Genomic DNA, 27,955 nt, shown 5'->3' on the forward strand with positions numbered 1-27,955 from the left:
ATATTATGATAAAATTAAATTATAGTCCTCATTTCATTATCATTTAATTAATGATAATGAAATGATGACTATAATTTAATTTTATCATTTAATGAACCATAAGTAGAAGTTTAAGCTAGAATAATATTACTTATTAGCCCATAGGCTAGATGGTAGTAGCAATAAAGCTGCCATTTTAAAATGGTGCTTTGTGGTAGGATTTTTTTTTTATTAATGAGTAAATAATTATTAACAAAAGATTTCATAGGGGATACTTTGAAATAAATGTTTTTTTTTATTTTAAATTAATAATAGTCTTCCTTAATGGAAGAAAATCTACAAAATATTTACTAGTTATCATTTAAAAAATATTTTAAATTTATATCAATACAGCTACCATGTAATGTAATACTATTATTATTAATTTAATAACAATTATTCAAAACTTAATTCAGTCCCTTTGATATTTTGCTCAGCCCAGTCGTCAAAACGTCGCGACAAGTCATCCGACATATAATTTTTCCAATCTCCTATTTCTCCTTTTCTTATAAACCTTAAGGAAGTCTGTTCCAAATAAGATTTGCCATAAGATTTCTCTAAAATTGCTTCCAAATTAACAGCTCGGTTAGTTTTCATATTTTGGAATGAAAGATGGTCACAAAGTTTGAAGACTTCTTCATCACTGAGGATTTTGTCAAGAAATTTGGCAGTTTTTCTGACAACATTTGGCAGATCACGTTTCATCTCTTCAAACTTGATAAACAACACATTAGGGTCATCGCGCCTTTTCCAAAAACCTTTAATAAAAATTTGTGAATTAGGTAAGCAGACAGAAAGAAGAATAAAATTTTTCTGGTGTAGATATTATAACAACCAAAGAAATAAATTGTGCCAAAGTTTTTGAGAACGCATATTGATTGGTGCTATGAAAAAATTATACGTAGAGATTCGCTCTATTTGATCTATATATTTACGGTACAATTGGATAGGTAATTTACTCGAATTGCCAATCAAATAACAAGTTCTCTCATGTGGAGAGCAGTTGACGATAAATCTACCAAATACTTTACTGCCAATCAAATTGTTTTGTGTGGAATGGAATTGTCTATGGGAATAGGTTGACAAATGTACTAAAAAAGCTCTAGAAAAAAACAGCCTTAAATAATATTTTACCAAAAATATGATTCCAAACGGGGCCAAATGGCGCGCGGTCTCTTATGAAGAGGTCACAAAAATCCTCAAAAGTTCCTTTGAGACCATGCACTAGCGAGCAGTAGTGGTAGTACGATACGACCATGTCCTTCGGGTTACGGGATGTGTATATCACCTAGACGGACATAGAGATCAATCATTAATAAATAAGTACATATTGATAGAAAGCGAAAAACTATTTATATCCACTACTAATAATAAAAATAGAAGGAAAAGAATAACTGCTGAGTTTCTTGCTGACTTTTCTGGTGGTAAAGTCCAGAGTCCACAGTGCAGAGACACATCATAAGTGGAACAACTTGTCCTTCACGAAATTTTATTTCAGTACTATGTGAAAATCTTTTCATCGTCTGTCTGGCTGTTACTTTTTCCAGTGCTTCAACTTAACCAATTTTGACCAAATTAGTTAGGCACACATAAACTACTTTTTATCCTGAAAAACTTAAGAGTTCCTTCGGAATTTTAAAAACTTAAAGGCATGCGGATGAAGTCATGGGCATAATCTAGTATTACATGACGGAAAAAACTGACTAACTGACATGTACATACATACATTCAGGTTAAAGCGCTGGTTCTAGAGACTGACTCCCACTAAATACGGATTTTCATAAAATTCACCGGAGCTTAGCCGGGTGACTCGTCTAGTAAAACACACTATACACATATAACTTTTTTTTTGGATTTTCTGTAACGTTAAAAGTTTCCGGGCCCCTAATTTCTAATTCAATTCTGATAGAGGGGGCCTAAGATTTTAGAATTTTGTCACTTATTCATTTTTGGAGTAAGGCTACGAACAACTTTGTTTTGTTGACAGCATTAATTAAGGCTTCGTGATACAGAAGTTATCGATTCTAAAATCGATATTACTTCGTTATTAGAGGACCGAAAACTTTGAAATAAATATATAAAATTACTTCATCACGCCCAGGATTCAATCTGAGGAAAATATTACTAAATACACTTGCTCGATAATAAATGTAAAATCTCGTTTTACAAATCGCGCGATGAAGATACGAAAAAATCGGCCAAGTGCGAGTCAGGCTCGCGCACCGAGGGTTCCGTACTACAGTCGTATTTTTTCGCCATTTTGCAGGATAATTCAAAAACTGATGCATAAAAATAAATAAAAATCTGTTTTAGAATGCACAGGTACAGTACCCTTTCATATGATACCCCATTTGATATAGTTATCTAACTTCGAAAATTAATAATACTTACTAATTATTATTAGTTCATGACCACAATTTTTTTGTGTGATGTTTAACCCTAAATTCACGGTTTTTAGATTTTTCCTCGAATGTCTGCTATAAAAGCTACCTACCTGCCAAATTCCATGATTCTAGGTCAATGGGAAGTACCCTGTAGGTTTCTTGACAGACAGACAGACAGATAACAAAGTGATCCTATAAGGGTTCCGTTTTTCCTTTTGAGGTACGGAACCCTAAAAATAGCAGAAAACTGTCAACTTACCTTAGGTTTGACAGATCCATCTTCGTTCAATATATCGATGGGCAGCAAGTCCCAGGGCAGATGACTGCGGATGTAGCGTGGGTGTGCCAGGCGGTACTTGACGAGGTCCACGGATGTGCCTCTGACGGACTCGTCGTGCCACTCTGCGTGCCCGTCCACCATTATACACGATAGCTCCACTAGTGGGCAGCGGATCTAGGAAATTCATCATTTTTTATTTATTAGATTAACTTACGGCTACTTACACTAATACAGGCTCGCGCATTGAGGGTTCCGTACTACAGTCGTATTTTTTCGACATTTTGCACAATAATTCAAAAACTATGATGCATAAAAATAAATAAAAATCTGTTTTAGAATGTACAGGTGAAGACCTTTCATATGATACCCCATTTGATATAGTTACTTACTTCGAAAATTGAAAATACTAATTATTAGTTCATGACCACAATTTAATTTTTTTTGTGTGATCCCAGAGAAGGGCTTAGGCCATGTGATAGTCCGCCACGCTAGCCCACTGCGGATTGGCAGACTTCACACTCCTTTGAGAACATCTTGGGGAACTCCCAAGCATGCAGGTCTCCTCACGATATTTTCCGTCACTGTTAAAGCACCGATATTTAATAGGTGCGTGCCCGGGATCGAATTCCTGACCTTCCAAATAGGAGGTCGACGTCTTAACTACTAGGCTATCGGCCTATATTCGGGGGCGTAACATTGAGAAAAAACCTGCACGCCTTAAAGTTCAAAGTCAAAGTCAAAGTCAAATGATTTATTCAAAATAGGTAATAAATTACTCTTATTGATGGTCTGGTATGGTGTTAGATTTGTAAGATATAGTGGTGATAATTATAACGCAAACTTAAAACTAAAGCTACGAGGGTTCCAAACGCGCCCAGGTCTGAGAAGAGCCCACAACAAACTCAGCCGGGTATTCTTTTTTTCCATAATGTTCTGAACGGTCGGTGTGTAAAGTCTGCCGATCCGCTTTTGGCCATGCATACTTAGTGCCTAAACTCTTTTCATTCTGAGAGGACATCCGTGCTTAGTACGTGGCCGATGTTGGGTTGGGATACCTAGTGTACCTAAGTATGTAAGTAGTACCTATCTAAATATTATCAATCGCATCGAAATTAAAAGTTAAACTTAAAAACAGGAGATTATTATGGGATTACCTGTTGTAAAGATTTCGCACCTTCGTAGTCCAAATCGTGACCAATTAGCCAAACCATTTCTTGAGCCCAAGTTGAACCTGCACAAAATGATATTTAAGGATCTGTAGTATCTGTTCTTTACAGCTTATTATACAGGTCCCAAATTGTGGGAACTTTCGGGTAGGTACCTACCTAATAATCTCTTAGGCTAAGATTGAAGTGTACGGTCTAGTAGTACCTATAGTCCGCGACAGGTCGAGATGGCAATCGGGGAGGGAACGCCACGCACACCCGCACAGCCCCCGCGCTAACCCCGTGCGGGCGAGCGCGGGTGACATGCGGATGTATAGGTACATGCATAATATGCTCGGGAATCTTCTCAAGACTACCATCCATATAATTATCTGACACACACATTAAATAATATACTTAAATAGAAGGTAATTAAACATACATTATATTATATCAAAGGGTATCAACTAAACACATTATACATAGAAGGGTAATTAAACACAAATTATACATCGACATCGAAGGGTACCAATTAAACACACATTATACATAGAAGGGTAATTAAACACAAATTATACATCGACATCGAAGGGTACCAATTAAACACACATTATAAATAGAAGGGTAATTAAACACACATTAAACTTAGAAGGGTAATTAAAACATACACATTATAAATATAACGGTAATTAATAATTAGGTAACTCACCAGTCCGAGGATATGAGCACATCCACACATCATCTTTCAAGACCTCCATATCCAGGATATCCTGACCGATTGTCATGTAATCAGCTGGCAGGATTACTCGACCGGGATTAATCTCCACCATGCAATCTTGTTTCTCGAACATACGATCAATTTTGTCCCCCGTCTCTTTGTCTAGTTTTGAAAAAGTCAAGTTGGGTTTCGTCCTCATTTTGACAGATATCCAATTTTAACAGGTTGAAAATTTGACAGTTAAACAAAAATTGCAAATTCAAGTACACATTTGAATGTTTTTGCCTAGGTGAGAAATGCGTCTAGTCCCAGCGGCTAAGGAAAGTGATTTGATCGCGTGCAACGCAAAATGCATTGGTGTATTTTCCGTAAAACACTCTCTCTATCTACGTTGGAGTGTTCCTTAGTTTTGCTAGTGCAAGATTATTATAAATCACGCATTGAGGAAAAAGTCTAATAATAATAGTTGCTTTAGAAAAAAATTGCTAAACAAGAAATAAAAACCAGCCAAGTGCGAGTTGGACTCGCACAAGAAGGATTCCGTACCATCGTCGTACAAGAAATAACACTTTGTAATTTTTATTTTATTTTCATAGTGGTAATTTTAAAATTTTCTTTGTATTTTGTTGTTATAGTAGCAATAGGCATACACATTTTGTGAACGCAGACTTCCCACACATTTGAGAACATTATGGAGACTTTCTACTTTCAGGCATGCAGGTTTCCTCACGATGTTTTCCTTCACCGTTAAAGCAAGCGATAAGGTGGTTAAAATGCACGTAACTCCGGAAAGTTAGAGGTGGGTGCCCAGAATCAAACCCCGACCTCCGACTAGGCTATAACAGCTTTTATTGTAATTTTGGCATACTAGGTATATAAAAATTCTGCGACAGACATGACCTGCCCATTGCCACTTCAGCCCGCTAATCCTTTGAGCTATGTCGGTCGCTTTTGTTCTTCTGCGAATTTGCTCGTTCCGGATTTTATCCCTGAGAGTGATACCCAACATAGCTGGCTCCATAGCGCGCTGAGCTAACCAACCGGCTGATGGGGCAGACGTGTTCTGGAGTGGAGAACGCGTACCGGTAAGCACAGTGTGGGACGACCCCCAGCCCGTTGGACCGATGACCTGAAGAAGGTGGTGGGGAGCGGATGGATGAGGAAGGCGGAGGACCGTGTTTGGTGGCGTGCTCTTGGAAAGGCCTATGTCCAGCAGTGGACGCTAACAGACTGATGGATTGGATTGGATATAAAAATTAAAAATATTACAATCACCCTGTATATTACGTAGCATTCGTTTCCGTAGCTATTCAGTTTCCTGTCCGGCGAGTTAGCTTTGTGCAGTTATGCAACAGTAGGTATATCTTTCAAATGCATAACCTATAGGCTATAACTAGCACTACTAACACCGCGACTTCATCAGCTTTTTAGGGTTCCGTACCCAAAAGGTGCCAAAAGGACCCTATTACTAAGCCTCCGCCGTCCGTCCGTCTGTCTGTCAGCGGGCTATATTTCATGAACCTTTAGGTATCTAGATACCTAGTTGAAATTATCAAAGAATGTAGGTATAAGTAGGTATATTATTTCTATTGCCGCTATAACAATTAGGTTAAAAAAATACTGCCATGAAACTTAAAAATAAATAAAAGTGTATGGTAAAAAAAAATCGGTCAAGTGCGAGGCGGACTCGCACACGAAGGGTGCCGTACCATTTTTCTGCCATTAACTCCTGAAATGTAGGTCATCATCATGATCAACCCATCGCCGGCACACTAAGTGAGAAAGGTTTGGCCATAGTCTACTACGCTGGCCATGTGCGGGTTGGTAGACTTCACACACCTTTGAGAACATTATGGAGAACTATCAGGCATGCAGGTTTCCTCACGATGTTTTCCTTCACCGTTAAAGAAAGTGATATTTAATTACTTAAAACGCAATAACTCCGAAAAGTTAGAGTTGCGTGCCCGGGATCGAACCCCCGACCTCCGATTAGAAGGCGGTCGTCCTAACCACTAGGCTATCACAGCTTAAATGTAGGTGTGTAGGTACAACATTTAAAAAATTGATATAAAAATTTATCACACCGTCACGCGTCGTGGTCGTGAATAATAAAATAATGCACCCATAAAATACATTTATCAATTAATTTTATGGATTTGATACCGATTTTATTATTAAAAACAACAAGATAAAAATCGACAAGTAGGTAGGATATAGTACGCGACAGGTCGAGATAGCAATCGGTGTCGGAACGCCACGCACACCCGCACAGCCCTCGCGCTAACCCGATGCGGGCGCTGTGCGGGTGTACGGGATGTCTCCCCGCCTCATACACCGAATGCCATCTCAACATGTCGCGTACTAAGGTATACCTACTTCATTGTAGGTAAGTAGATACGACACTGTAGGTACGCCACTTATGCAGTTTGTCATTCTCACTCATTATTTACACACATGACACAATATAATATTAAAGGTTCTTATTCATCATCATCATCATAATCAACCCATAGTAAACCAACTACTGAGCACGGATCTCCACTAAATACGAGAAGGCCATAATCCACCAAGCTGGCAATGTAAGGCAATTAATTGGCAGACTTCATAGGTACACCGCCAAGAACAGATTCATAATTACCTACTAATTAATTACTAGTAGGTAGACATAGACATTAGACACGTAAGCTGTCTCAGTCGTTGAGACCGACAAAACGTCACATAGGTAGGTATTAGTGATAGAGACAATGCTCTACAAAGCCGAAATCTCATTCTAAAGGTCCATGTACATTATTTTCTGCAGCGTACTGTAACTATATTTATTACCTAAATTGCAATGGACCTAATAAGTAGGTACCTACCTAATTGAGCATCTTATGCAACCCTATTTTCTGTACGTGCAAGAACTTTCCCTGGATAGAAACCCAACCGCAAAACTAGAATCGTGTACCTACTTAGTTGATTTACGAAGAGGCGAGCTTTCTAAATTGCCGCAAATAGTAAAGCTTTAAAGTTCAATTAACCGGAAGGGTAACTTTGCCTAGCGCTAGAAAATTGTTAAATTATTTTATTAGCTGAAAAGATATTAAAAAAATCGGTCACGAAGGGTTCCGTACCGCGCGTCCGTCGTACAAGAAATAACAATTTTTAATTTTAAAGTTTTAATAACCAAACCGAGTAGGGTTTCTTCTGAGAGGAGATCCGTTCTCTGAATGATGATTTCTATCTATGGATGTCATAGCCAACACGAGCAAAGCCGGGGCGGGTGAACTAGCTTTATTGACAAAAATCTAGGAACTTTTTTATTATTTCCATAGACTTATTTCCAAGTACCAAGGAAATCGATATTTCGCGCATGAGCCTAGACGATCGGTTGACCTTTCCCGCCATTACCCACGCCCCCACCCCTTTTAAATACGCTCCGGTCGCTCCGCCCGCCCCGTCCCGTAACTACGAAACGTCACAAAAAATAGTAAAAACGTAAACAAAAAAAAATAGCGATTTCGATGTCCAAAATGACCAATGTTAACTCTAGTTTGGCCTATGAAATATTGCTTTACCTAAATTCCTTCTATTTGGGGATGTTTTTCGTGTGTGAAATTGCTATGGGTATTCTAAAGGCGATAAATGTTACGTATCCTGAAAATGCTCTGTTGACCGAAGCTGGTATATTTTGCTTGTTGTGTTTTGTCGAAGTTATCCGCATCTTTTTGGGAAGACGTGGCAATTTAGCCAGTAAAAGTAAGTTACTAAATAATTTACTGTAAGTAGGCATAATATATTATTTAAATGATATCTTGACATGGTGCTCATGGGGTGCCTATAATGGGACTTGTGTGTTAGACAGAGACCTTCTAAAAACTTTTGTATCTGGACATAAATAAATGATCATAACACTATAACCATTTATTTATGTCCTAATTCAAACTAAACAAACCTGTCCTTTAAGTACCCTACATATTTAAAGAGCTTGCGAGAAAGTAAATCTGATATTATTATTGAATTTTTTTGGTTTAATATTCTGAATCCTGCGGTCCACTGTCTTGCGCCGCCTGAAAATCCCTACAAGAGACCTATGTCCAGCAGTGGACGTCTATTGGTTGATGATGATGATTCTGAAACACTAAAACACTATTTATCTTTCGTTTTTAGGGTTCCGTACCGCAAGAGGAAAAACGGAACCCTTATAGGATCACTTTGTTGTCTGTCAAGAAACCTACAGGGTACTTCCCGTTGACCTAGAATCATGAAATTTGGGGGAAAATCTGAAAATCATGGATTTGTGGTTACATCACACAAAAAAATTAAATTTCGGTCATGAACTAATAATTAGTATTTTCAATTTTCTAAGTAAGATAACTATATCAAGTGGGGTATCATTTATGAAAGGTCTTCAGCTGTGCATTCTAAAACAGATTTTTATTTATTTTTATGTATCATAGTTTTTGAATTATCCTGCAAAATGTCTTAAAAATACCAATGTAGTACGGAACCCTCATTGCGCGAGCCTGACTCGCACTTGGCAGGTTTTTTTAATATTATTAATTGAAATAATATTATAAACCTACTTACAACATTTACTTACTTATATTTAGTATCTTTACTTATAAGGATTAATATTTTTTAATTAAGTAGGTACCTACAATTACTTAATAACTACAAAAATTGAAAGTTTGTTTATTTTTCAGAAGTGCCAGTGTTTTTCTCAGTGCTGTTAACTATACCCTGTGCGGTCGGTGTGTGTTATTTCCTCATATATCAAACATACATCCTAAGATTAGAATACATTTGGTGTGCTGTGATGCTGATGTTTCACGCTTTAGAGCTGACATTCGCGATTTTATTCATTTTTACTGTGTGTAAGAATCAGCAATTCGAATAGAATAGATATAAAAGTACTACCCCCTTGCCAAATAAATACTGATTGCCAATTGTTTTCTTTAAAAGTGTTTAAAACAAATTACTGTGGCTAATTCTGTTGTATACCTACAATCTATAAACGAAATTAAATTGATAGTTCTAAATCTAGTAGAAATATATTTAGAACTGTGGTCTGTTATTAATTTCGTTTAGAGATGGAGAACAGAATTAGTCAGATTATTGAATACACAAGTCGAAAAAAATAAGACTTAATATAAATATTTGTTTTGTTTTGTAAAAGGGAGTGTACTTTTCCAAGGACTTGAAACTAAATTAGGTAACCTACTTATTAGGTAATTGTTAGGTACTATAGTCTATACCTTAATTTGTACTGGTACTAACTAGTGTAACAAAAACTAGTCATGAGAACTAACTAAGTTATATAAAAACTTGATTTCTGGTGCAATGTGGAATGCCTAGATTATTGCCTAACCAAAAGGTTATTAGGTTATACAATTTAGATTGATTTAGCTAGTAACCATAAAAAATTATGAAGATCGTAAAGTTAATGCTTTTTAACAGCTCATATTTTTTATGTAACAGTTAGAATTTTATATTTTTGTACTTTCATAATGATTTAACAGCTAAAGTATAATATTATACTGATGTTTTGCATTTTTGTAAGCACTTATTGTTGCTAAAAATATTGAATAACCATTGACTGTAAAAAATGTATTGTTATGTAGCAGAAATAAAAGTTATTATTCTATAACTCAGTTTTTATTATATAATCACTTACTACTATACAAAATGTAAGAACTACTTTTCTTTAACAGGTGGTGTTATATGTTCAGGTAATGCTTGACACTCAATCTTAGTCACTTTCAAAGCACAGCCCTCCGGAAGGTTTCTTTCTATGTATTCTAAATAAGTATCGCAAGTAGAACCAGTGAGCCTCTGTAAGTGTATGAATCTGAAGTAGGATCTTATTTCATATTGTACTCTGTGCTTCTTGTAGATGTGGACACACCTCAGTAAGGTGTGCCTCTCTTTTTCTGCCTTTCTTAGTGCCCAGCTGAAAACATATTTTTGTATAAATAAAAATATCAAATATCAGTGACGCCTTGCTATTTGAGAGGTCTAGGTTAAATTTTGGGTAGACTTTTCTTTTCCTTTTAGTTTTATCATTTTACTGCTACTACTAGTTACATATCACTTGCTTTGTGATGGAAAACATCGTGAAGAAACCTGCTGCGGGAATGGCAGCTACAATGACACAATCGCAATCATCCCTGATTGGTTAACGCTCGCTCACTATTGGCTACAATGCATTGTTGCAACAAGAATCTCACAAATTCAGCCAATCAGAACAATTGAGAATTGAGATTGTAATAATGATTGATGCAGGTTTTAGACAATCGCCCTAAAGAATCCCTGAGACAATCTACACTTGATAGTGTGGGGGACAATAGCCTAAGTCATTTTGAGAAGAGACCCGGGCTTAGTAGTGCCCTGGTGATTGGTATAATACCATCATTTTAACATCAAATGCTGAAATTACTGAGACTAGAAACTTGAGATTTTCCATGCAGGCTTTCTTTATATCCATACTAATATTATAAACGCGAAAGTGTGTCTGTCTGTCTGTCTGCTAGCTTTTCACGGCCAATCCGTTCAACCGATTTTGATGAAATTTGGTACAGAGATAGCTTGCATCCCGGGGAAGGACATAGGCTTTATCCCGGAAAATCAAAAAGTTCCCACAGGATTTTCAAAAACTGAAATCCACGCGGACGAAGTCGCGGGCATCATCTAGTATTACATATTTTTGTATAGACAACCATTAGAAAAAGATTTTCAAAATTCCTAGCCAAACAAAACCAGGGTGGGTTATTTAGTACTTGTCAGATACTTGATATTTTCTGAGGTTTATGATACAGTGAAGGATTGTACCTACCTTTTTGTAACTTCAATACCAAGATGTGACGCAGCGGCAACGCAAAACCAAGAGAAGCTCAATAGTACTGCGGGGTCAATGCCCCGCATTTCTAATTCAACTCGCTTGTACAATTTATCAAGTTCTACTGGGGTAGGTGGTTCTTCTATTCGTTGTATGGGTGTTATAGTAGCAGCGGCTACCAATCTAGTTGCATTATGATTAAGTAATATGCTACGGCTTGGCGCACAACGCCATAATTGCTAAAAACAAGAGAAAATAATCAAGACATATCGTAAACAGAAACGAATTATAGGTTATGTAAAACCGAAAACGTTCAATTACTATATGCCCACCTTGATTACATTCATAGTACAGTTGCAGGAAAAATGTTTTCTTTTAAATCGAGTTTAATATACACAATTTTCATACAATTTTATAGGTTTTAATTTTAATTCAATCATATATTTTGTTCTTCTAAAAAAATGTTTCAAAATTCAATGTTTCAAAAAAATTACATAGTCACCACAGAGTACATTGAATATACGGGTAGAATATAGTCACAGACAGACCAAAACTATGGAGCAAAAATTATATTGGTGCGGCCATTGCGTAGATAGAGTAATAAAAGTAGATACAGGAACGTTTGCTTTCTCATTCGCACTAAAAAGAGAGCACAGATAAAGTTACTAATGTGATAAACAGAGACGCAGCTAACCTATTTTTTGTCCCTTATCGTGTAACTGGTGTTTTTCAAGAATACATACAAGAAGTGCAAAACAAACTTTGAGAATTCGTGGCGTGATTGTATTTCTCATGAGTTATTTACTTGTTTTCACATAAAGAACGTTTAATACAAATATTGTTGATCGGTTAATACAAATATTGAGTACTAAACAATGGTAATAATTGTCGTGTTTTTCATCGTTACGTCGTGCTGTCGCTATCTCATACACGGTTACACAGTACTTACATCTACCTATTATTCTATCTACGGGCCATTGTGTAGTTTATGGTCTACGTTTAGTTTGTAAATCTGTGTTAGTAAATATTTAATCTGTGGTCTCTTTATTTTCGATTATAAATAATTTTGATATTTTGTCTGGGTTTTGTTTACATTTCGTCCATTTGCCAATGATTTTTTTGGGAAATAAAATCGAAATATTGAATTAAAATATTTCAAAAGTTACTTTTAAACAACATTTACATCATTTCAAAATGGTGGGCTATCTAATGCTTTTGAAAATGTTGCATTGCAATCACAATCTACATCGAAAAAGAAGGAACTCCGACGATGTAACATTTACCACCAACAAATCGCTTACCAAAACCGACCCTCCAAGGGCTCCAAGAATCAAAAAAGAACGCTACGACCCTGAGGAGCAGGGTACTTGCAGAGTTTGTTTGAAAGAAGGTAACATACCGATATACGGGAATGAAACCTATGAAGATATATCGGAAGCATTGTGTACTTTCGGTGATATTACATTAAGTTCAGATGACGATTATACCAAATTTCTCTGTCGGTCCTGCCACGAATTTCTAGTAGGAGCCATAGAATTCCGAAAGAAGGCCAAGCAATCTGACGAGACTTTACGGTGGCCGCAAAGTGAAAACTTTTTAGATAATGATGCTGCAGATAATATTCAAGATGAGGTCTCAAGTGAAAATGAAGACAACGATGAAGAAGAACACAATTACTTCTGCAGAAAATGTGTGAGAGGCTTCAAGACCTTCAAAGAGTACAGCGAACACAGATTAAGTGCTGAACACGAAAATGTGAGACACAAATGTCCGATTTGCAATAAATTGTACACAGCAGTGTATATTAAGAAACATATGTTGTTACATAAACTAGAGAGGCAATTTATGTGTGATATATGCGGTAAAAAGTTCCCATTACAAGCTCCATTTAAAAGGCATAGAGTGACACACTTCTACAGCCTTCCTTTTCAATGTACGTTGTGCCCGTACAGAGGAAGATTTAGAGAGTCGTTGAAAATGCATATGAGGACTCATACTGGAGAGAAACCTTACCAGTGCTCTCAGTGTCCTTCACGATTTGTTAATGCGAGCAATCTCAATAAACACATGCTGACTCACACTCGTAATCATGATTTTAAATGTGATATGTGCGGTCGAGGGTTTTATACCAAGAGAGATTTAGGCTCGCACTTCAAGGTTGATCATTCTGGTATAAAAGAGCATGTATGTAACATGTGTGGCAAAGCTTTTGGCTATAGGAAGCAAATGATGAAGCACCAGTTAACTGTACACAAAAGGGAGAAGCTAAGAAGTGGACGAACTCCTTTGTATTTGCAAGTGGAAAGTCAAAATAAAGTTTGTAGTGATTAGTTTTAATTTAATTGTATGCTTGATGAATGAACAATAATAAATTATCTCGATTTTGTCATCTTTATCACACTAAAAATATAATTTTCTGACCCAGACCTGTATGTATTTGTAATTTTCTGCTAATCTTTTGTAGAACAAAATGTATTTGCAAAAGTTTTTCAAAGATATCTATTTATTAAGGTCTTCAAATGCCTGAATGTATAAAAAAAGGTCCTAAAACTTAATTACTTTCACAAATAATACCTATGCACCCTTAATGAATGATTGAATTTTATTCAAAAATTGCTGAAGTAATGTAGGTATGTGCAAGTACAGCCTAGGACAAATCTGTTTCTATACACAGCACTTGCACCCTGTTGCACGAATGCGTAAAATTTAACTCCTGATGCGCCATTTTAACTTTTTGTGTCTTTCATGTCTAAGTGATGTCTAAAGTACGAACGATTTTAGTTTAATGATGATTAAAAGTGAACTGTACTTTGACATGGCAGTTGACCCATAGAGTTAAAATGGCGCGTGAGGAGTCATTTTGTACAGACTATATAATTCTGTTTATTTATCTACTGATATAGAACCTCAACAAAGCACTTTGCTTACAAATTATACATTCAACTCATTGTCAAAAAAGTGTCAAAAAACAATCTAGTGCCATGCTATGAATAACACCAACAAAAAATTCATCACCAATAAATTAATCACGAAGATTGGTCATGGCAAATGAAGCAGAAGAAACTGTGCGGAAACTCGCAATGCATAAAGGCGTAGTTGGAGTCATAGTTGTAAACGGAGAGGGGATTCCTATCAAAACAACTTTGGAGAACCACGTTTCAGTACAATATGCTGGTCTTATGAGCGCTCTAGTAGAAAAAGCTAAGTCTGTTGTTAGAGACCTGGATCCATCCAATGATTTGACCTTCCTGCGCATTAGGAGCAAGAGAAGCGAAGTGATGGTCGCACCAGATAAAGATTTCATCTTGATAGTCGTACAGAACCCTGTCGAATAACGAATGGTTATGGCTATAAGTCCCGCAAATTGCTAATGCGCGACGTGGCCGCCATTTTAGTGACGTCAGCACTATACTGATGTTTCGAGCTGATCTGATGGTATATTTTTCTTTCGGATGACGTCAAAATGAAGTCATTTCGATGTTAATGAGACATGGTTCCAGCGCAATAGTAATTTGCGGGACTTATAAGGAGCCGTATTTATTTTTAATGAGGTTTTTGTTTTCATTGGCAGTTACTTGTTACTGTAGCATAATAAACGAGAAACCAAGAGAGATATTGGTTTTATTTAACTGAAAGAATTCCACTTAACAAATATAATTATTAATGACATAATAACAAAGTATGACAGTTGACTCATTTGGTATTGATAACTATGGAGATCGTATAGGTACAGCGCAGAGGTCGCATATCACCTCATTCTCCCCCGGTTCAGTTTTCACTCTCATTCCCATTAACCACAAAGTCCGCCAGGTAGGTAATTTTCCGGTCCTATTAGATCTCCTGGGAAGTCCAGTCCGAAGAACTGGCGAGGACGTTGACGGCTCTTCTACACGAGGCGATGACGAAGGAGCGATATTTTCAGGTGGAGGTGTGGAGTTATTTTCAGATGGAAACGTGAGGCTATCGTCTTCGGAGGCCGTTTCAAAGTTATCGTCTCTGCTATCATCAGTAGAACTGGGGAAAGGAGCCAATTGACGGTTTGATACCGTTGAGGTTTCTCCATTATCCCGTCTTATGAGAGAGTAGTAGGGATTGGTCTCTAGGAGCTCGGCTTCCTCGACAAGAGGGTCCGTTTTTGAAGAGCGGATGTTCTTCTTAACGAGGATCGGCTCACCTGTTTATTTATTTCTTTTAGTATATGTTTAATGTTAATTAAATTATTTTGGTATTTATTGCTGATTTATCAAATATGTCTTATTATTTAGGATAGTGGTAAAAGAAATAAAACTTTTGACACAGGAACAAATTTATTCATCACTAAAGTGACACAATGCTCAATTATTCATTAATAATTTAAATTAATTTATTTAACACTGGAATGAATACAATAGAATAATTAATTAAAACCAGCCGCCGCGGTTACCGAAACCTCGCCCCCGGTTACCGAAGCCTCGACCTCGGCCTCGGTTACCGAAACCACCGCCACCGCCGCCGCCAAAACCATTATTGTTACCAAAACCGCCTTGGTTACCCCCAAAACCGCCTTGGTTACCTCCAAAACTGCCTTGGTTACCCCCGAAACCGCCTTGGTTACCCCCGAAACCGCCTTGGTTACCACCGAAACCGCCATAGTTTCCACCAAAACCGCCTTGGCTACCGAAACCTCCTCTACCGAAGCCACCACGGGGTCCGTTGGTACCCCAACCGCGTTGAGGGGGTCCGCCGCCGCCCCGCCTGCCTTCAGGTCGGAATGACATAGATGGGGCATCGCGTTGTATATTGTAGTCGCCGGCGTCCATTACGCAAAGTGCTTTCACGCAGTTCACTACCTGAAATACAAAAAAAAAACTTTTTATGTAACATAGTATGATGCTGATGCCTCATAGAAAGAAAAAAACCGGCCAAGTGCGAAACAGGTTCGCGCACCGAGGGTTCCGTATTACAGTGGTATTTTATCGACATTTTGCACGATAATTCAAAAACTATGATGCATAAAAATAAATAAAAATCTGTTTTAGAATGCACAGGTAAAGCCCTTTCATATGATACCCCACTTGATATAGTTTTTTTATTCAGATACAAGTTAGCCCTTGACTACAATCTCACCTGGTGGTAAGTGACGATGCAGTCTAAGATCGAAGCGGACTAACCTGGAAGGGGTATGGCAGTTTTTTAATAAACCCATGCCCCTCTGGTTTCTACACGGCATCGTACCGGAACGCTAAATCGCTTGGCGGCACGTCTTTGTCGGTAGGGTGGTAACTAGCCACGGCCGAAGCCTCCCACCAGACCAGACCAGAAATTTAGAAATTATAAAATTCCTAATCCCTGCCAGGAATCCGAACCCGGGACCTCCCACTAATAAGACCACAGCGCCTACCACTGCGCCAGGGAGGTCGTCACAACAATGCCTTGTGTTAAAAAAAAAATTAAACTATTTTAAAATCAAAAAAATTCAGCGCATTTAAAAATGGATATGGGTGATATTTTAGACATTTTATGAAGTGCTGATTCATAGAGATATAAAGTGCTGATTACGAAAATGATCAATTCAATTCAATTCCCAATTATTGGCTTTTAGGTGTGCCAGCTGGGCACAGAGTGTTTCGCCAGGTACGAAAATGATGTCCATTTTGAAATCCTAAATGACAGTTATACGTTTTGAAGTTTATTTGTGTCATTTCGAAGTGTTCATAGTCATCTAGACAATCTTTACCGTGCAGAGGACCAGTGATGAGCAAGATCGTAAGACCTACCTTCTGTTCTGCAGGAGAGAAGTGCAAAGCAGCATCAGGTTCGGCAGCAGCCCTTTCCACCAACTTCTCTATGGCAGGTCTCAGGGCTGTCACCAAAGCGGCCGAGCGCGCTGGCATGTCGAAATTCAGCCAGTTGTCTAGGCGTACCATGTTGTCGACCTTAAACAAAAACCGGCCAAGGGCGAGTCAGGCTCGCGCAATGAGGGTCCCTTACTACAGTCGTATTTTTTCGATATTTTGCAGGATAATTCAAAAACTATAATGCATAAGAATAAATAAAAATCGGTTTTAAAATGCACAGGTGAAGCCCTTTCATATGATACCCCACTTAATATAGTTAATCTTACTTCGAAAATTTAAAATACTAATTATTAGTTCATGACCACAATTTAATTTTTTTGTGTGATGTAACCCCAAATTCGCGGTTTTCAGATTTTTCCCCGAATGTCAGCTATAAGATCTATCTACCTGCCAAATTTCATGATTCTAGGTCAACGGGAAGTACCCTGTAGGTTTCTTGCAAGACAGACAGACAACAAAGTGATCCTATAAGGGTTCCGTTTTTCCTTTTGAGGTACGGAACACTAAAAACTAATATTTAGGTTCCTCGATTTTAATTTTTAAGGTTTTACGAAATTCTTACTGAGCCGTGATAGCCTACTACTGTAACTAGCTAGGTATAGTCCGTGCCAGGTCGAGATTGGTTTGTTTGTCCTTCAATCACGTCGCAACGGAGCAACGAATCAACGTGTTTGTTTTGCATATATTTTAAGACCTGGAGAGTGACATAGGCTACTTTTTATCCCGGTAAATCAAAGAGTTCCCACAGGATTTTTATAAAACATAAATCCACGCGAACGAAGTCGCGGGCATCAGCTAGTAACGACTATAAAGAAAGAATATTATAGTAAGCAATAAAGATGCTAAAAGATAACGCCGAAAGAAATGTACATCGGCCTTTAGAATGATATTTCGGCTTTGTAGAGCGTTGTCTCTGTCACTCATACCTATATGACGTTTTGTCGGTCTCAATTACAGGGACAACGCTCTACAAATCTGCTGTCTTCTTCTAAATGTCGATGTTTGTTACTTTACGCGTACTGTAAAGCTAAGTGTAGTGAAACACGCATCCCACCGCTGCCACCATGTAGTGAAACCATAGAGATATAAAGAGTTGCCCTAGTGTCCTATAGAAAATAGCGGATCGGAAACTAGCTCAAGCTTATCGAAATTTTCATAAGTGTGTAAGAGATAACACTACATGTCAACATAACTATAAAAACAGGGTTTCGGCACAATTCCGCCATTTGCTGTGCCAGTGTAAGTACTGCTTTTCTTGTAAATAACTAACCTTATCTTTTGTTATGACAGCTGATTAGCTGATACTATGAACAAGCGCCGCCATTTTCTGTGCCAAAAAATACACGGTAAAACCGTAGGTATTTTCTTTTTATTAGTTTAAAAACTCTTTAGAGTGAAACAAGCATAGCTGATTCAATAGAGCCTCAATAGCTCAACGGGTAAAGGAGTGGACTGAAAACCGAAAGGTCGACGGTTCAAACCCCGCCCGTTGCACTATTGTCGTACCTACTCCTAGCACAAGCTTTACGCTTAGTTGGACGGAAAAGGGGAATATTAGTCATTTAACATGGCTAATACTCTTTTTTTTTAAATATACATAAATATCTTTTTATTCTACCTACATACAGCACACTAAGTAAAACCCTAGAAATCTTACCCATTCAACTTTCCTGCTCCCGAACAACAGTATATGCAGCGGTGCCACCATAGTGGTCTGCTTGCAGCTGATCGCGCGCGTGCGCACCTTCTCCCCGAACACGAAGAATGGCGACGCGAACTTTTGCTCCATGTTGCTGCAATTCACTGACGTCTTGTGGATTAGCGCTGGTTTGCCTTCTGTTGTTAGCACCTGGAAGATAAAACAACTGGTCAAGTGCGAGTCGAACACGAAGGGTTCAGTACAACATACAAATAGTACGCGACCGTTGAGATGGTGGCAATCGGGGTGGTAAAGCCCCGCACAGCCCTCGCGCTAACCCGGTGTAGCCGAGCGCAGGTGCGCTACGGGTGTGCAGGGCGTCCTCCCGCCTCATATCCCGATTGCCATTTCGAACTGTCGCGTACTATACAAAATATTCCATTTTTAGGGTTCCGTACCTCAAAAGGAAAAACGGAACCCTTATAGGATCACTTTATTGTCTGTCTGTCTGTCCTGTCTGTCTATCGGTCTGTCAAGAAACCTACAGGGTACTTCCCGTTGACCTAAATTCATCAAATTTGGTAGGTAGGTGGGTCTTATAGCTGGTATTAGGGGAAAATCTGAAAACCGTGAATTTGTGGTTACACCACACACAAAAAAAAATTGTGATCATAAACTAATAATTAGTATTTTCATATTTCAAAGTAAGATAACTATATCAAGTGGGGTTTCATATGAAAGGGCTTCACCTGTGCATTCTAAAACGATTTTTATTTATTTTTATGCATAATAGTTTTTAATTATCGTGCAAAATGTCGAAAAAATAAGACTGTAGTACGGAACCCTCATTGCGCGAGCCTGACTCGCACTTGGCCGGTTTTTTATTATGTAACCACAAATTGACGGTTACGGTTCACGGTGGCAAGCCACGACCGAAGTCTCCCACCAGACTAGACTAGAGACAATATACAAATTCCTAAATTGGCCCTGCCGGGAATCGAACCTGGACCGTCCACTTATCAGACCACAGCTTTTACCACTGCAACACGGAGGTTGTCAAAAAAAAATACTAATTGTTTAATTATATTTTGACTAGAAAAAAACAGTTATTGACATAAACTTTCCTAAAAAAATATTCCCTCTTGAAGTCTTGGTGTTTAGGTGGTTATTTTTACAATCTAAATATATAAAAGGAAAAGGTGACTGACTGTCTGACTGACTAACTGACTGACTGACTGACTGATCTATAAACGCACAGTTCAAACTACTGGACGAATCGGGCTGAAATTTGGCATGCAGATAGCTATTACGACGTTGGCATCCGCTAAGAAAGGATTTTTGAAAATGCAACCCCTAAAGGGGGGAAATAGGGGTTTGAAGTTTGTGTAGTCCACGCGGACGAAGTCGCGACCATAATCTAATATTTTATAAATGCGCATTTTGTCTCCAGAACGAAAAAGATAGTATTTGAGGGAAATTAATCATGAAGACTATGATGATGATGATGATGATGATGATGATGATGATGATGATGATGATGATGATGATGATGATAATGATGATGAAGATGATGATGAATGATTCTATTCCTTACCTTCCTCTTCCCTTGATGTAGACAGACGTTAGGGTATAGTCCCATACAAAGCAAAGCTATAACCAGGTCTAGGACTGGGTCTTCCACGTTGGGGTTCCATCTCTGAGCCATGCAACACTCTTCCGAGAAACCGATAGTTGTTGTCAGTATATCTGGAAAGTATAGAGTATTTTTTAAATAGACGCAGGTTAGCGAGCAAACGACCAGGCGGGTCACCTGATGTTAAGTGATCACCGCCGCCCATGAACATTTGCAGCACTAGAGGAACCGCCGCCGATGCGTTGCCGGCCTTTTAGGAATTTGTTGGTCCGCCCCTTGAACAACCCCATGTTGTAATCTAGTGGGAACACCGCCGATGGGAGTTGGTTCCACAGTTTGCATGTGCGTGGAAAGAAGGATCTGGCGCAGCGGACGGTCGAAGTGCACCAGACACCCAGGTGGTGAGGGTGAAATTCCTTACGGTGGCGCGCGGTGCGGTTGTAGAAAAAGGGAGACATTTCCTTAACCTCTCCCTCGCTCTTTATAACCTATTGTATAACTCACTTATGAGTTGGTACTTGGCTTCGCACGTGACACGCAGCGTGGTTTGCTGCACGCCCTTCCACTCGCACCACTCCAGCTCTGCGTCGTCGCCCTTAGCGCGCTTTTGCTCCCACATCTATTAAACAATCTATATATATATAAAAAGAAAACGTGACTGATTGATTGACTGACTGGTCTATCAACGCACAGCTCAAACTACTGGACGGATCGGGCTGAAATTTGGCATGCAGATAGCTATTATGACGTAGGCATTCGCTAAGAAAGGATTTTTGAAAATTCAACCCCTGAAATAGGGGTTTGAAATTTGTGTAGTCCACGCGGACGAAGTCGCGTTCCGTACCTCTAAAGGAAAAAAGGAACTCTTACAGGATCACTTTGTTGTCTGTCTGTTTTTCTGTCTGTCTGTATGTCCGTCGTGTCGGTCAAGAAAACCTATAGGGTACTTTCCATTAACCTAGAATCATGAAATTTGGTAGGTAGGTCTTATAGCACAAGTAAAGGAATAAATTCGAAAACCGTGAATTTGTGGATACATCACGAAAAAAATTTAAAAGGTGTTTCAATTTTCAAAGTATGACAATAATTATACTAAGTGGGGTATAATATGAAAGGGCTTTACTTGGAAATTCTAAAACAGATTTTTATTTATTTTTATGCATAATAGTTTTTGATTTATCGTCAAAATGTCAAAAATTACGGAACCCTCGGTACGCGAGGTTGACTCGGACTTGGCCGGTTTTTTGATTATTTTATGAATTTGAAGTAATTTTTTGTTTTTTAAAAGTAGGCACAAAAACTTCTAAATCGAACACATTAACGCGAGCGGAGCGAGCGTACATTTAATATGCGACTTTAAAAAATCTCATTCAGTTATACCTGGAAGGCGTTAAGCATGGCGACGTGGTCCGAAGCCCTGTCTCCGGCCAGCGCGCGCTGGTGTCCGCTCAATCGCCGGCGCCCCTCCACAGTGAAGATCTCGGGGAAGGTGGTGGAATTGGCCGCCATTGTGGTCAAGGCATCACCCACGCCGAGCACGAAACCGAGTACCATCATCTTGCCCAGGCGAGGCTCTGGAATAGATGAGTTTCTTGAAAAGGCTTTGCGCACTTACAGCCGTACTCAGAGTCGCTTAATCGTTATTTAAGTTTAGTTAAAACGAAACAAAGCTATATCTCTCACATAAATCTGTCTCGTTTTAACTCAATCTTAAGTAACGATTAGCGACTCTGAGTACGACTGTAACTCTCCTAAAAATTGTGACTTGGCGAGGGTAGGTCTCGCTATTCCCATTGCCCATTGCGATGGTAATATTGAGACTTAAGTTTTTATTCAAATCAGTCTCACTTTACCCATTGACTAAAGAAACGACGAATAGAAATAGTGAGACTCCATGCCCTCCTACAAAATGTATTACCATTTGGAGCATTTTTTAAAAATCAATCGGCTCTGGTGCTTTGGACAGGAAGTGGCCGATTGCGCCCAGGCGGAGCAGTTTAATGCTGATTGTATAGGGACCAACTTACCAATAGGCAATTTAGCAAGGATAGTTCCCAATGGGGTGAGCGCATCCTGCGAGTCTAAGCAGCCCAATTCGCGAAGCATGGCTTCTGCTTCGATGACGGCGTCTAGTGGCGGCGGTTCTGGTGCTTTGGACAGGAAGTGGCCGATTGCGCCCAGGCGGAGCAGTTTAATACTGAAGAGTACAAAATTAATTATATTAAACGGTCCACTGCTGGACTAAAGGCCTCTCCCAACGGGAGGGTTTGCCCATGTAATCACCACGTTTTGGGCAGACGGGTTGGTGATCGCAGTAGATGACAGTATAGTAGCATAGAGGACATAGCATAGATAGTCATATGGTATATTATTATGGGGTAGTGCTGCTGATATTAATTCTATTTTTGTGCTGCAGAAAAGGGCTGTTCGAGCCATATATAGTATGGGACCACGAGAGTCACTGAGAACTAAATTTAGAGAAGTTAAAATTATGACAGTGCATAATCAATATATTTTTGAAAATTTATTGTACGTCCATAAAAACTATAGATATTGTAAATACTAGAAATAAAAATAAACTTGTAATTCCCACCTCCAGGCTAAGTAAAGTTAGCAATTCATTTATTGGAAAATCTAAAAGTTTTTATAATAAGCTTCCAGAAGACATATTGGAGATGTCTCTCAACAAGTTCAAGGTTTTCATAAAACGTAAACTAATTGAAAAATCCTATTACAATGTAAAGGATTATTTAAATGATAAGCAAGCTTGGGAATGAGTTGCTTAACGGATTGTGATAGTTCTAATAAGTTTCAATAATTTTGTAAAGTGGTGATAGTAAAAAGAATACCCGGCTGAGTTTGTTGTGGGCTCTTCTCAGACCTGGGCGCGTTTGGAACCCTCGTAGCTTTAGTTTTAAGTTTGCGTAATTATCACCACTATATCTTAGAAATCCAACATCTGACCATCAAAAAGCGTTATTAATTACCTATTTTGAATAAATCATTTGACTTTGACTTTGACGCTGCTGCCCGTTTTCCGATATATTCCCTTAGTCGCCACGTACGAAGAGGAGGGGTTGGTGATAACTGTATTGTTATCTGCCGTCACCATACGGCACCCTATACCTAATGACGTACAATTATACATCTATAACCGCGTCCACAACAATAAATTAAGCTGAGAGACTTTATTTTAATTTTTCTGTAAAGTTTATAATATAAACTAAAAAAATTTGAATACTTTATATTCAGATTTTTCGCTTGGCAGACTTCGGAGATAAGGGGGCAAGACGTTTCTTTCTGTCATTTTTCACTATGCGTCAAAAACGGGGCTTTAAAAATTAACGATAATATATTCAGAATGTGCAAAGGAAGCCCTTTCATTCATTTTATATATTTTTTTAAATATCCTTTTACAATCTCTCAATCTACAACTGCCCCCCGATTGTGTAAGAAAAAAGTATTCATCGTTATCGTAATCGTCAACAAATTCTGCCATTTGATTGCTTGATTCGCTGTTTACATTTTTTCACAGCCAATCAAAGGGCAGAATTTGTTGACGATAACGAAACGATGAATATACGTTTTTCTTACACAATTGGGGGGCTGGTATGGAATGCCCTTCCTGACGAGAAGAGCCAGCAAGCAAGAAACTCGGCGGCGTTTAGTATCGTACCTGAGAGCCAGTTCGTGCAATGGCGTCCTGAACATCTCCGCAGTTTGATGCTCTTCGAGGCGGTCGAACCTCGCCTTGGTGCACAGAGTGAAGCAAACGCCGGGACGGACTCTACCCGCTCTGCCTTTGCGCTAGAAACCATACATCATTTTTCAAATTATTGAATAAAGATGAAAATGAAAAACAAAAAAATCTTTATTTTTCTCTTTACATTCATTGCCTTAAAAGTAAAGAACGATAAGAACTGCTTTAGTTCGAAACTATGTTACTTCCACCTCCAGATTGAGAAAAAAAAGAAACAATGTTAAAAATCAAAGAAAATTATGTTGGAGGGTTCCGGTTTTCCTTTTGAGATACGGAACCCTAAAAAAGAAAAGGTGACTGGCTGGCTGACTGACTGACTGATCTATCAACGCACAGCTCAAACTACTGGACGGATCGGGCTGAAATTTGGCATCCAGATAGCTATTATGACGTAGGCATCCGCTAAGAAAGGATTTTTGAAAATTCAATCCCTAAAGGGGTGAAATAGGGGTTTGAAATTTGTGTAGTCCACGCGGACGAAGTCGCGAGCATAAACTAGTCCTGTATAAGTTACCTGTTCAAGGTTGGTCCGACTGGCCCACACGGTGGCGTACGACGTCATGTTGTTGTGTGACGTGAACAGCTTCATCTTAGCCTTGCATGAATCTATCACGTATACCACATCGTTGATCGTTATCGACGTTTCCGCTATGTTCGTTGATAGTATGACCTGAAAATATCTTTTGCAATAAGTCGAATAAAGAAAACTCAAAGCACTTCTGATATAGATGCATTAGCGAAAGCTGCTTAGTCTATCCATACTAATATTATAAATGCGAAAGTGTGTGTCTGCTAGCTTTTCACGGCCCAACAGTTTAACTGATTTTGGCCTCAATTTGGTACAGACTTAGCTTACATCCTGGGGAAGGACATATTATGCTACTTTTAATCCCGGAAAATTAAAGAGTTCCCACGGGATTTTCAAAAACCTATATCCAGGCGGACGAAGTCCCCGGGATGTAAGCTAACTCTGTACCAAATTTAATCGAAATCGGTTAAACTGTTGGGCGTAAAAAGCTAGCAGACAGACAAACACACTTTCGCATTTATATTAGTATATGGATGTAGTGTATAGGGGGCTATAAAATTTTGTATAAATTATTAACTGTGCGCCTATAATGAATAAAAACATAAAAAAACTGTACATTACTATCACTTTTATAAGTTAAGCCGATGTACCAGCGTAGAAATCTTATTATTAATCGAAGAAGGTATTACTTAGACCAATAGAAATGATACGATTACGTAAAACGTTGTAGTAGCGACAGCAACGCGACAGTTCATTTGCTATCTGTCTTTCTCTAGCCGCTGTTAGGTGTGACGTTTGATAACAATGATCGCGAGATTTACGGCTGTCGCATTCCTGTCGCGATATACGTAATCACCACAGGACTCCAAGGACCTGCACAGCCCCAAAGAAGGATAAACATATTGGTACTGTGGCGCATGCGCACGGTCGAGACTTCGTGTTTTTCCGACGCGATTCGGCTGTAGTCGGTTTATAGCTAAACGCCAGTGATTTCGAGACTCTCATCGCCGGTAGCCCGCGCGCAACTCGCAAGCGCTACGAAGCCACGGTCGATCAGTAGGGCGATTGTCTAAAACCTGCATCAATCATTATTATAATCTCAATTGTTCTAATTGGCTGAATTTGTGCGATTCTTGTTGCAACAATGCATTGTGGCCAATAGTGAGCGAGCATTAACCAATCAGAGATGATTGCGATCGTGACATTGTAGCTGTCAAACAACCGCGGTAGGGCCACTGGTTACGAACTGTTTATATTACGTATTTCATAAGTTATAGCATAACCGAGTACTGTGATTTGTTAATATACTTTATTTTAATATACATAGGGGTGTTTAATTGATTCACAAGCTATATTCCCTTACATTACCTTGGTCATGCCAGGTGGGGGTGTAATAAACACTTTCTTCTGATCATCGCGCGGTATCTGACTGTGCAGCGGTAGGATCACAAACTTGGACGTGTCCCCGAAGATCCTGTTCTGCGTCAGATGCTTCATCAGAGCGAAGATCAAGTTCCATCCTGGAAGGAACACTAGAACTGCGCCTTCAGCTCCGAGTTTGGTTATGTAGAGGAGTAGAGCTTCTATTAGTTCGAAACTTAGCTGGAAAAAAGTTTTTTATGATCAACGCATTGCCGGCCCACTACCGAGCATAGGTCTCTTCTCAGATTTAGACCATAGTCTACCACGCTGGCCCAGTACAGATGGGCAAACTTTGGAAGGTTTTAGATGGTTAGAATCCTCTAAAAAATCTCGCTTTCCTTCGCCACTAGAGTACGACAATGGCAATTAATTACGATTTGCTGACCCTCTCTTACTATTGGCATAAAAGTTGAATATAATATATAGCCAGGGGAGACGTAGGTTCGAATCCTGCTGGTTCCACAATTTTAAATTTTTTTAAAATTTAGAAACTAGCTGATGCCCGCGACTTCGTTCGCGTGGAATTAGGTTTTTTAAAAATCCCGTGGGAACTCTTTGATTTTCCGGGATAAAAAGTAGCCTACGTCACTCTCCAGGTCTTTAACTATACCCATGCAAAAAATCTACGTCAATCCGTTGCTCCGTTGCGACGTGATTGATGGACAAACCAACAAACAAACACACTTTCGCATTTATAATCTGGGTAGTGATAATATGGATAGTGATTTCCTTGAAGTGTCGGTAAAACACCAACCAACCAACCAACCAGGATGGAACCAACTCCCATCGGCGGTGTTCCCACTAGATTACAACATGGGGTTATTCAAGGGGCGGACCAACAAATTCCTAACAGGCCGGCAACGCATCGGCGGTTCCTCTGGTGCTGCAAATGTTCATGGGCGGCGGTAATCACTTAACATCAGGTGACCCGCCTGCTCGTTTGCTTGCTATCTCTATTAAAAAAAAACACAATCATAAAAAATTTAAAAAGATATAGTCAAAATAATAACTTACGTCTTTTTCGGAGAGTTTTGATAGTGATTCAGAGGTTTGCGTTGAATAGTTGCTATCCAATTGACAGTTCTTGTTCAAATCTTCATCTTGTTCCTCCCCCAGACCTATTTGATTTTCAAAATGTATGAGTACTAATAAAAGTAAGTACTATTCCCGGGACTATGGCCGTACGTCACGAAATTTGGTAGAACAGCTTCTAAATAATTTTTTTTTTCGATAACTACACAGTGTCGCTACTAGATGGCATTCACAGTCGCTTTAGTACCTACTGGGTCATGGGTGAACATACATATTACAAATTTCGTCACTAGCAGCAAGCGAACCGTGGCCTAGCGGTCAGGGCACCGGGCACGATCCTAGAAGACGTAGGTTCAAATCCGGACTGCGGAATTGTGAAATTGCAAAAATTCATTATTATGTATTAAAAGTCATTCTGAAATTTCCTTGAAGTGGTACGCGACATGTTGAAATCGCAATCGGGGAGGGAACTTAAGCACTGGCGAGTATTGGAGAAGGCCCTTGCAGCGAGACACTCAGAGTTGAGAGATTTTTTGTGATAACTTAATTGCTAAAACATTGTGTACTCTGAAATAAAGGCTATTTTTATTTTATTTTATTTTAGACTAGCTGGTACCCGCGACTTCGTCCGCATGGATTTAGGTTTTTGAAAATCCCGTGGGAACTCTTTGATTTTCCGGGATAAAAAGTAGCCTATGTCCTTCCTCGGGATGCAAGCTATCGCTGTACCAAATTTCGTCA

The 27,955-nt window shown here is 38.9% G+C and overlaps 6 protein-coding genes across 8 annotated transcripts in view; 3 read left to right on the top strand and 3 right to left on the bottom strand.

Moving 5' to 3' along the window:
• Nucleotides 1–69: 69 nt before the first annotated feature.
• On the bottom strand, nucleotides 70–4,886 carry St2 (Sulfotransferase 2). Its single transcript, XM_034981505.2, has 5 exons — nucleotides 4,537–4,886; nucleotides 3,837–3,913; nucleotides 2,662–2,856; nucleotides 1,153–1,306; nucleotides 70–776 (listed from the first exon to the last, which is right to left on the bottom strand). The coding sequence occupies exons 1-5, from the start codon at nucleotides 4,742–4,744 to the stop codon at nucleotides 415–417; spliced, it is 996 nt and encodes a 331-aa protein (XP_034837396.1). The 5' UTR covers nucleotides 4,745–4,886; the 3' UTR covers nucleotides 70–414.
• Nucleotides 4,887–7,900: 3,014 nt separating this feature from the next.
• Nucleotides 7,901–10,173, top strand: LOC117993695 (transmembrane protein 216-like). The gene is made up of 2 exons (XM_034981508.2): nucleotides 7,901–8,283; nucleotides 9,231–10,173. Exons 1-2 carry the CDS (start codon nucleotides 8,049–8,051, stop codon nucleotides 9,422–9,424), a joined length of 429 nt encoding a protein of 142 aa, XP_034837399.1. The 5' UTR covers nucleotides 7,901–8,048; the 3' UTR covers nucleotides 9,425–10,173.
• On the bottom strand, nucleotides 10,151–11,890 carry mRpS10 (mitochondrial ribosomal protein S10). Its single transcript, XM_034981511.2, has 3 exons — nucleotides 11,695–11,890; nucleotides 11,360–11,601; nucleotides 10,151–10,477 (listed from the first exon to the last, which is right to left on the bottom strand). The coding sequence occupies exons 1-3, from the start codon at nucleotides 11,707–11,709 to the stop codon at nucleotides 10,222–10,224; spliced, it is 513 nt and encodes a 170-aa protein (XP_034837402.1). The 5' UTR covers nucleotides 11,710–11,890; the 3' UTR covers nucleotides 10,151–10,221.
• A 530-nt stretch (nucleotides 11,891–12,420) lies between these two features.
• Nucleotides 12,421–13,755, top strand: LOC117993688 (gastrula zinc finger protein XlCGF17.1-like). Its single transcript, XM_034981499.2, has one exon. It carries the CDS (start codon nucleotides 12,557–12,559, stop codon nucleotides 13,691–13,693), a length of 1,137 nt encoding a protein of 378 aa, XP_034837390.1. The 5' UTR covers nucleotides 12,421–12,556; the 3' UTR covers nucleotides 13,694–13,755.
• Nucleotides 13,756–13,901: 146 nt separating this feature from the next.
• Nucleotides 13,902–14,973, top strand: LOC117993696 (dynein light chain roadblock-type 2-like). The gene has a single exon (XM_069506766.1). The coding sequence runs from the start codon at nucleotides 14,404–14,406 to the stop codon at nucleotides 14,695–14,697; it is 294 nt and encodes a 97-aa protein (XP_069362867.1). The 5' UTR covers nucleotides 13,902–14,403; the 3' UTR covers nucleotides 14,698–14,973.
• Nucleotides 14,974–15,650: 677 nt separating this feature from the next.
• mle (dosage compensation regulator mle) overlaps nucleotides 15,651–27,955 on the bottom strand; it is a 29,054-nt gene continuing 16,749 nt past the window's right edge. For all 3 annotated transcript variants that reach the window (XM_069506820.1, XM_069506821.1, XM_069506822.1), the window contains 11 exons: nucleotides 27,197–27,300; nucleotides 26,129–26,362; nucleotides 24,746–24,901; nucleotides 24,148–24,278; nucleotides 22,499–22,668; nucleotides 21,852–22,045; nucleotides 20,976–21,090; nucleotides 20,433–20,584; nucleotides 18,857–19,048; nucleotides 17,115–17,277; nucleotides 15,651–16,187 (listed from right to left, as the gene is read on the bottom strand). In XM_069506820.1, coding sequence (XP_069362921.1) covers nucleotides 15,763–16,187; nucleotides 17,115–17,277; nucleotides 18,857–19,048; nucleotides 20,433–20,584; nucleotides 20,976–21,090; nucleotides 21,852–22,045; nucleotides 22,499–22,668; nucleotides 24,148–24,278; nucleotides 24,746–24,901; nucleotides 26,129–26,362; nucleotides 27,197–27,300 — 2,036 coding nt within the window. In that variant the 3' untranslated portion in view covers nucleotides 15,651–15,762. The remainder of the gene's footprint in view (nucleotides 16,188–17,114; nucleotides 17,278–18,856; nucleotides 19,049–20,432; nucleotides 20,585–20,975; nucleotides 21,091–21,851; nucleotides 22,046–22,498; nucleotides 22,669–24,147; nucleotides 24,279–24,745; nucleotides 24,902–26,128; nucleotides 26,363–27,196; nucleotides 27,301–27,955) is intronic.

This window comes from Maniola hyperantus, chromosome 24 (genome assembly GCF_902806685.2).
Source record: "Maniola hyperantus chromosome 24, iAphHyp1.2, whole genome shotgun sequence".
In the NCBI taxonomy this organism is placed as follows: Eukaryota; Metazoa; Arthropoda; class Insecta; order Lepidoptera; family Nymphalidae; genus Maniola; species Maniola hyperantus.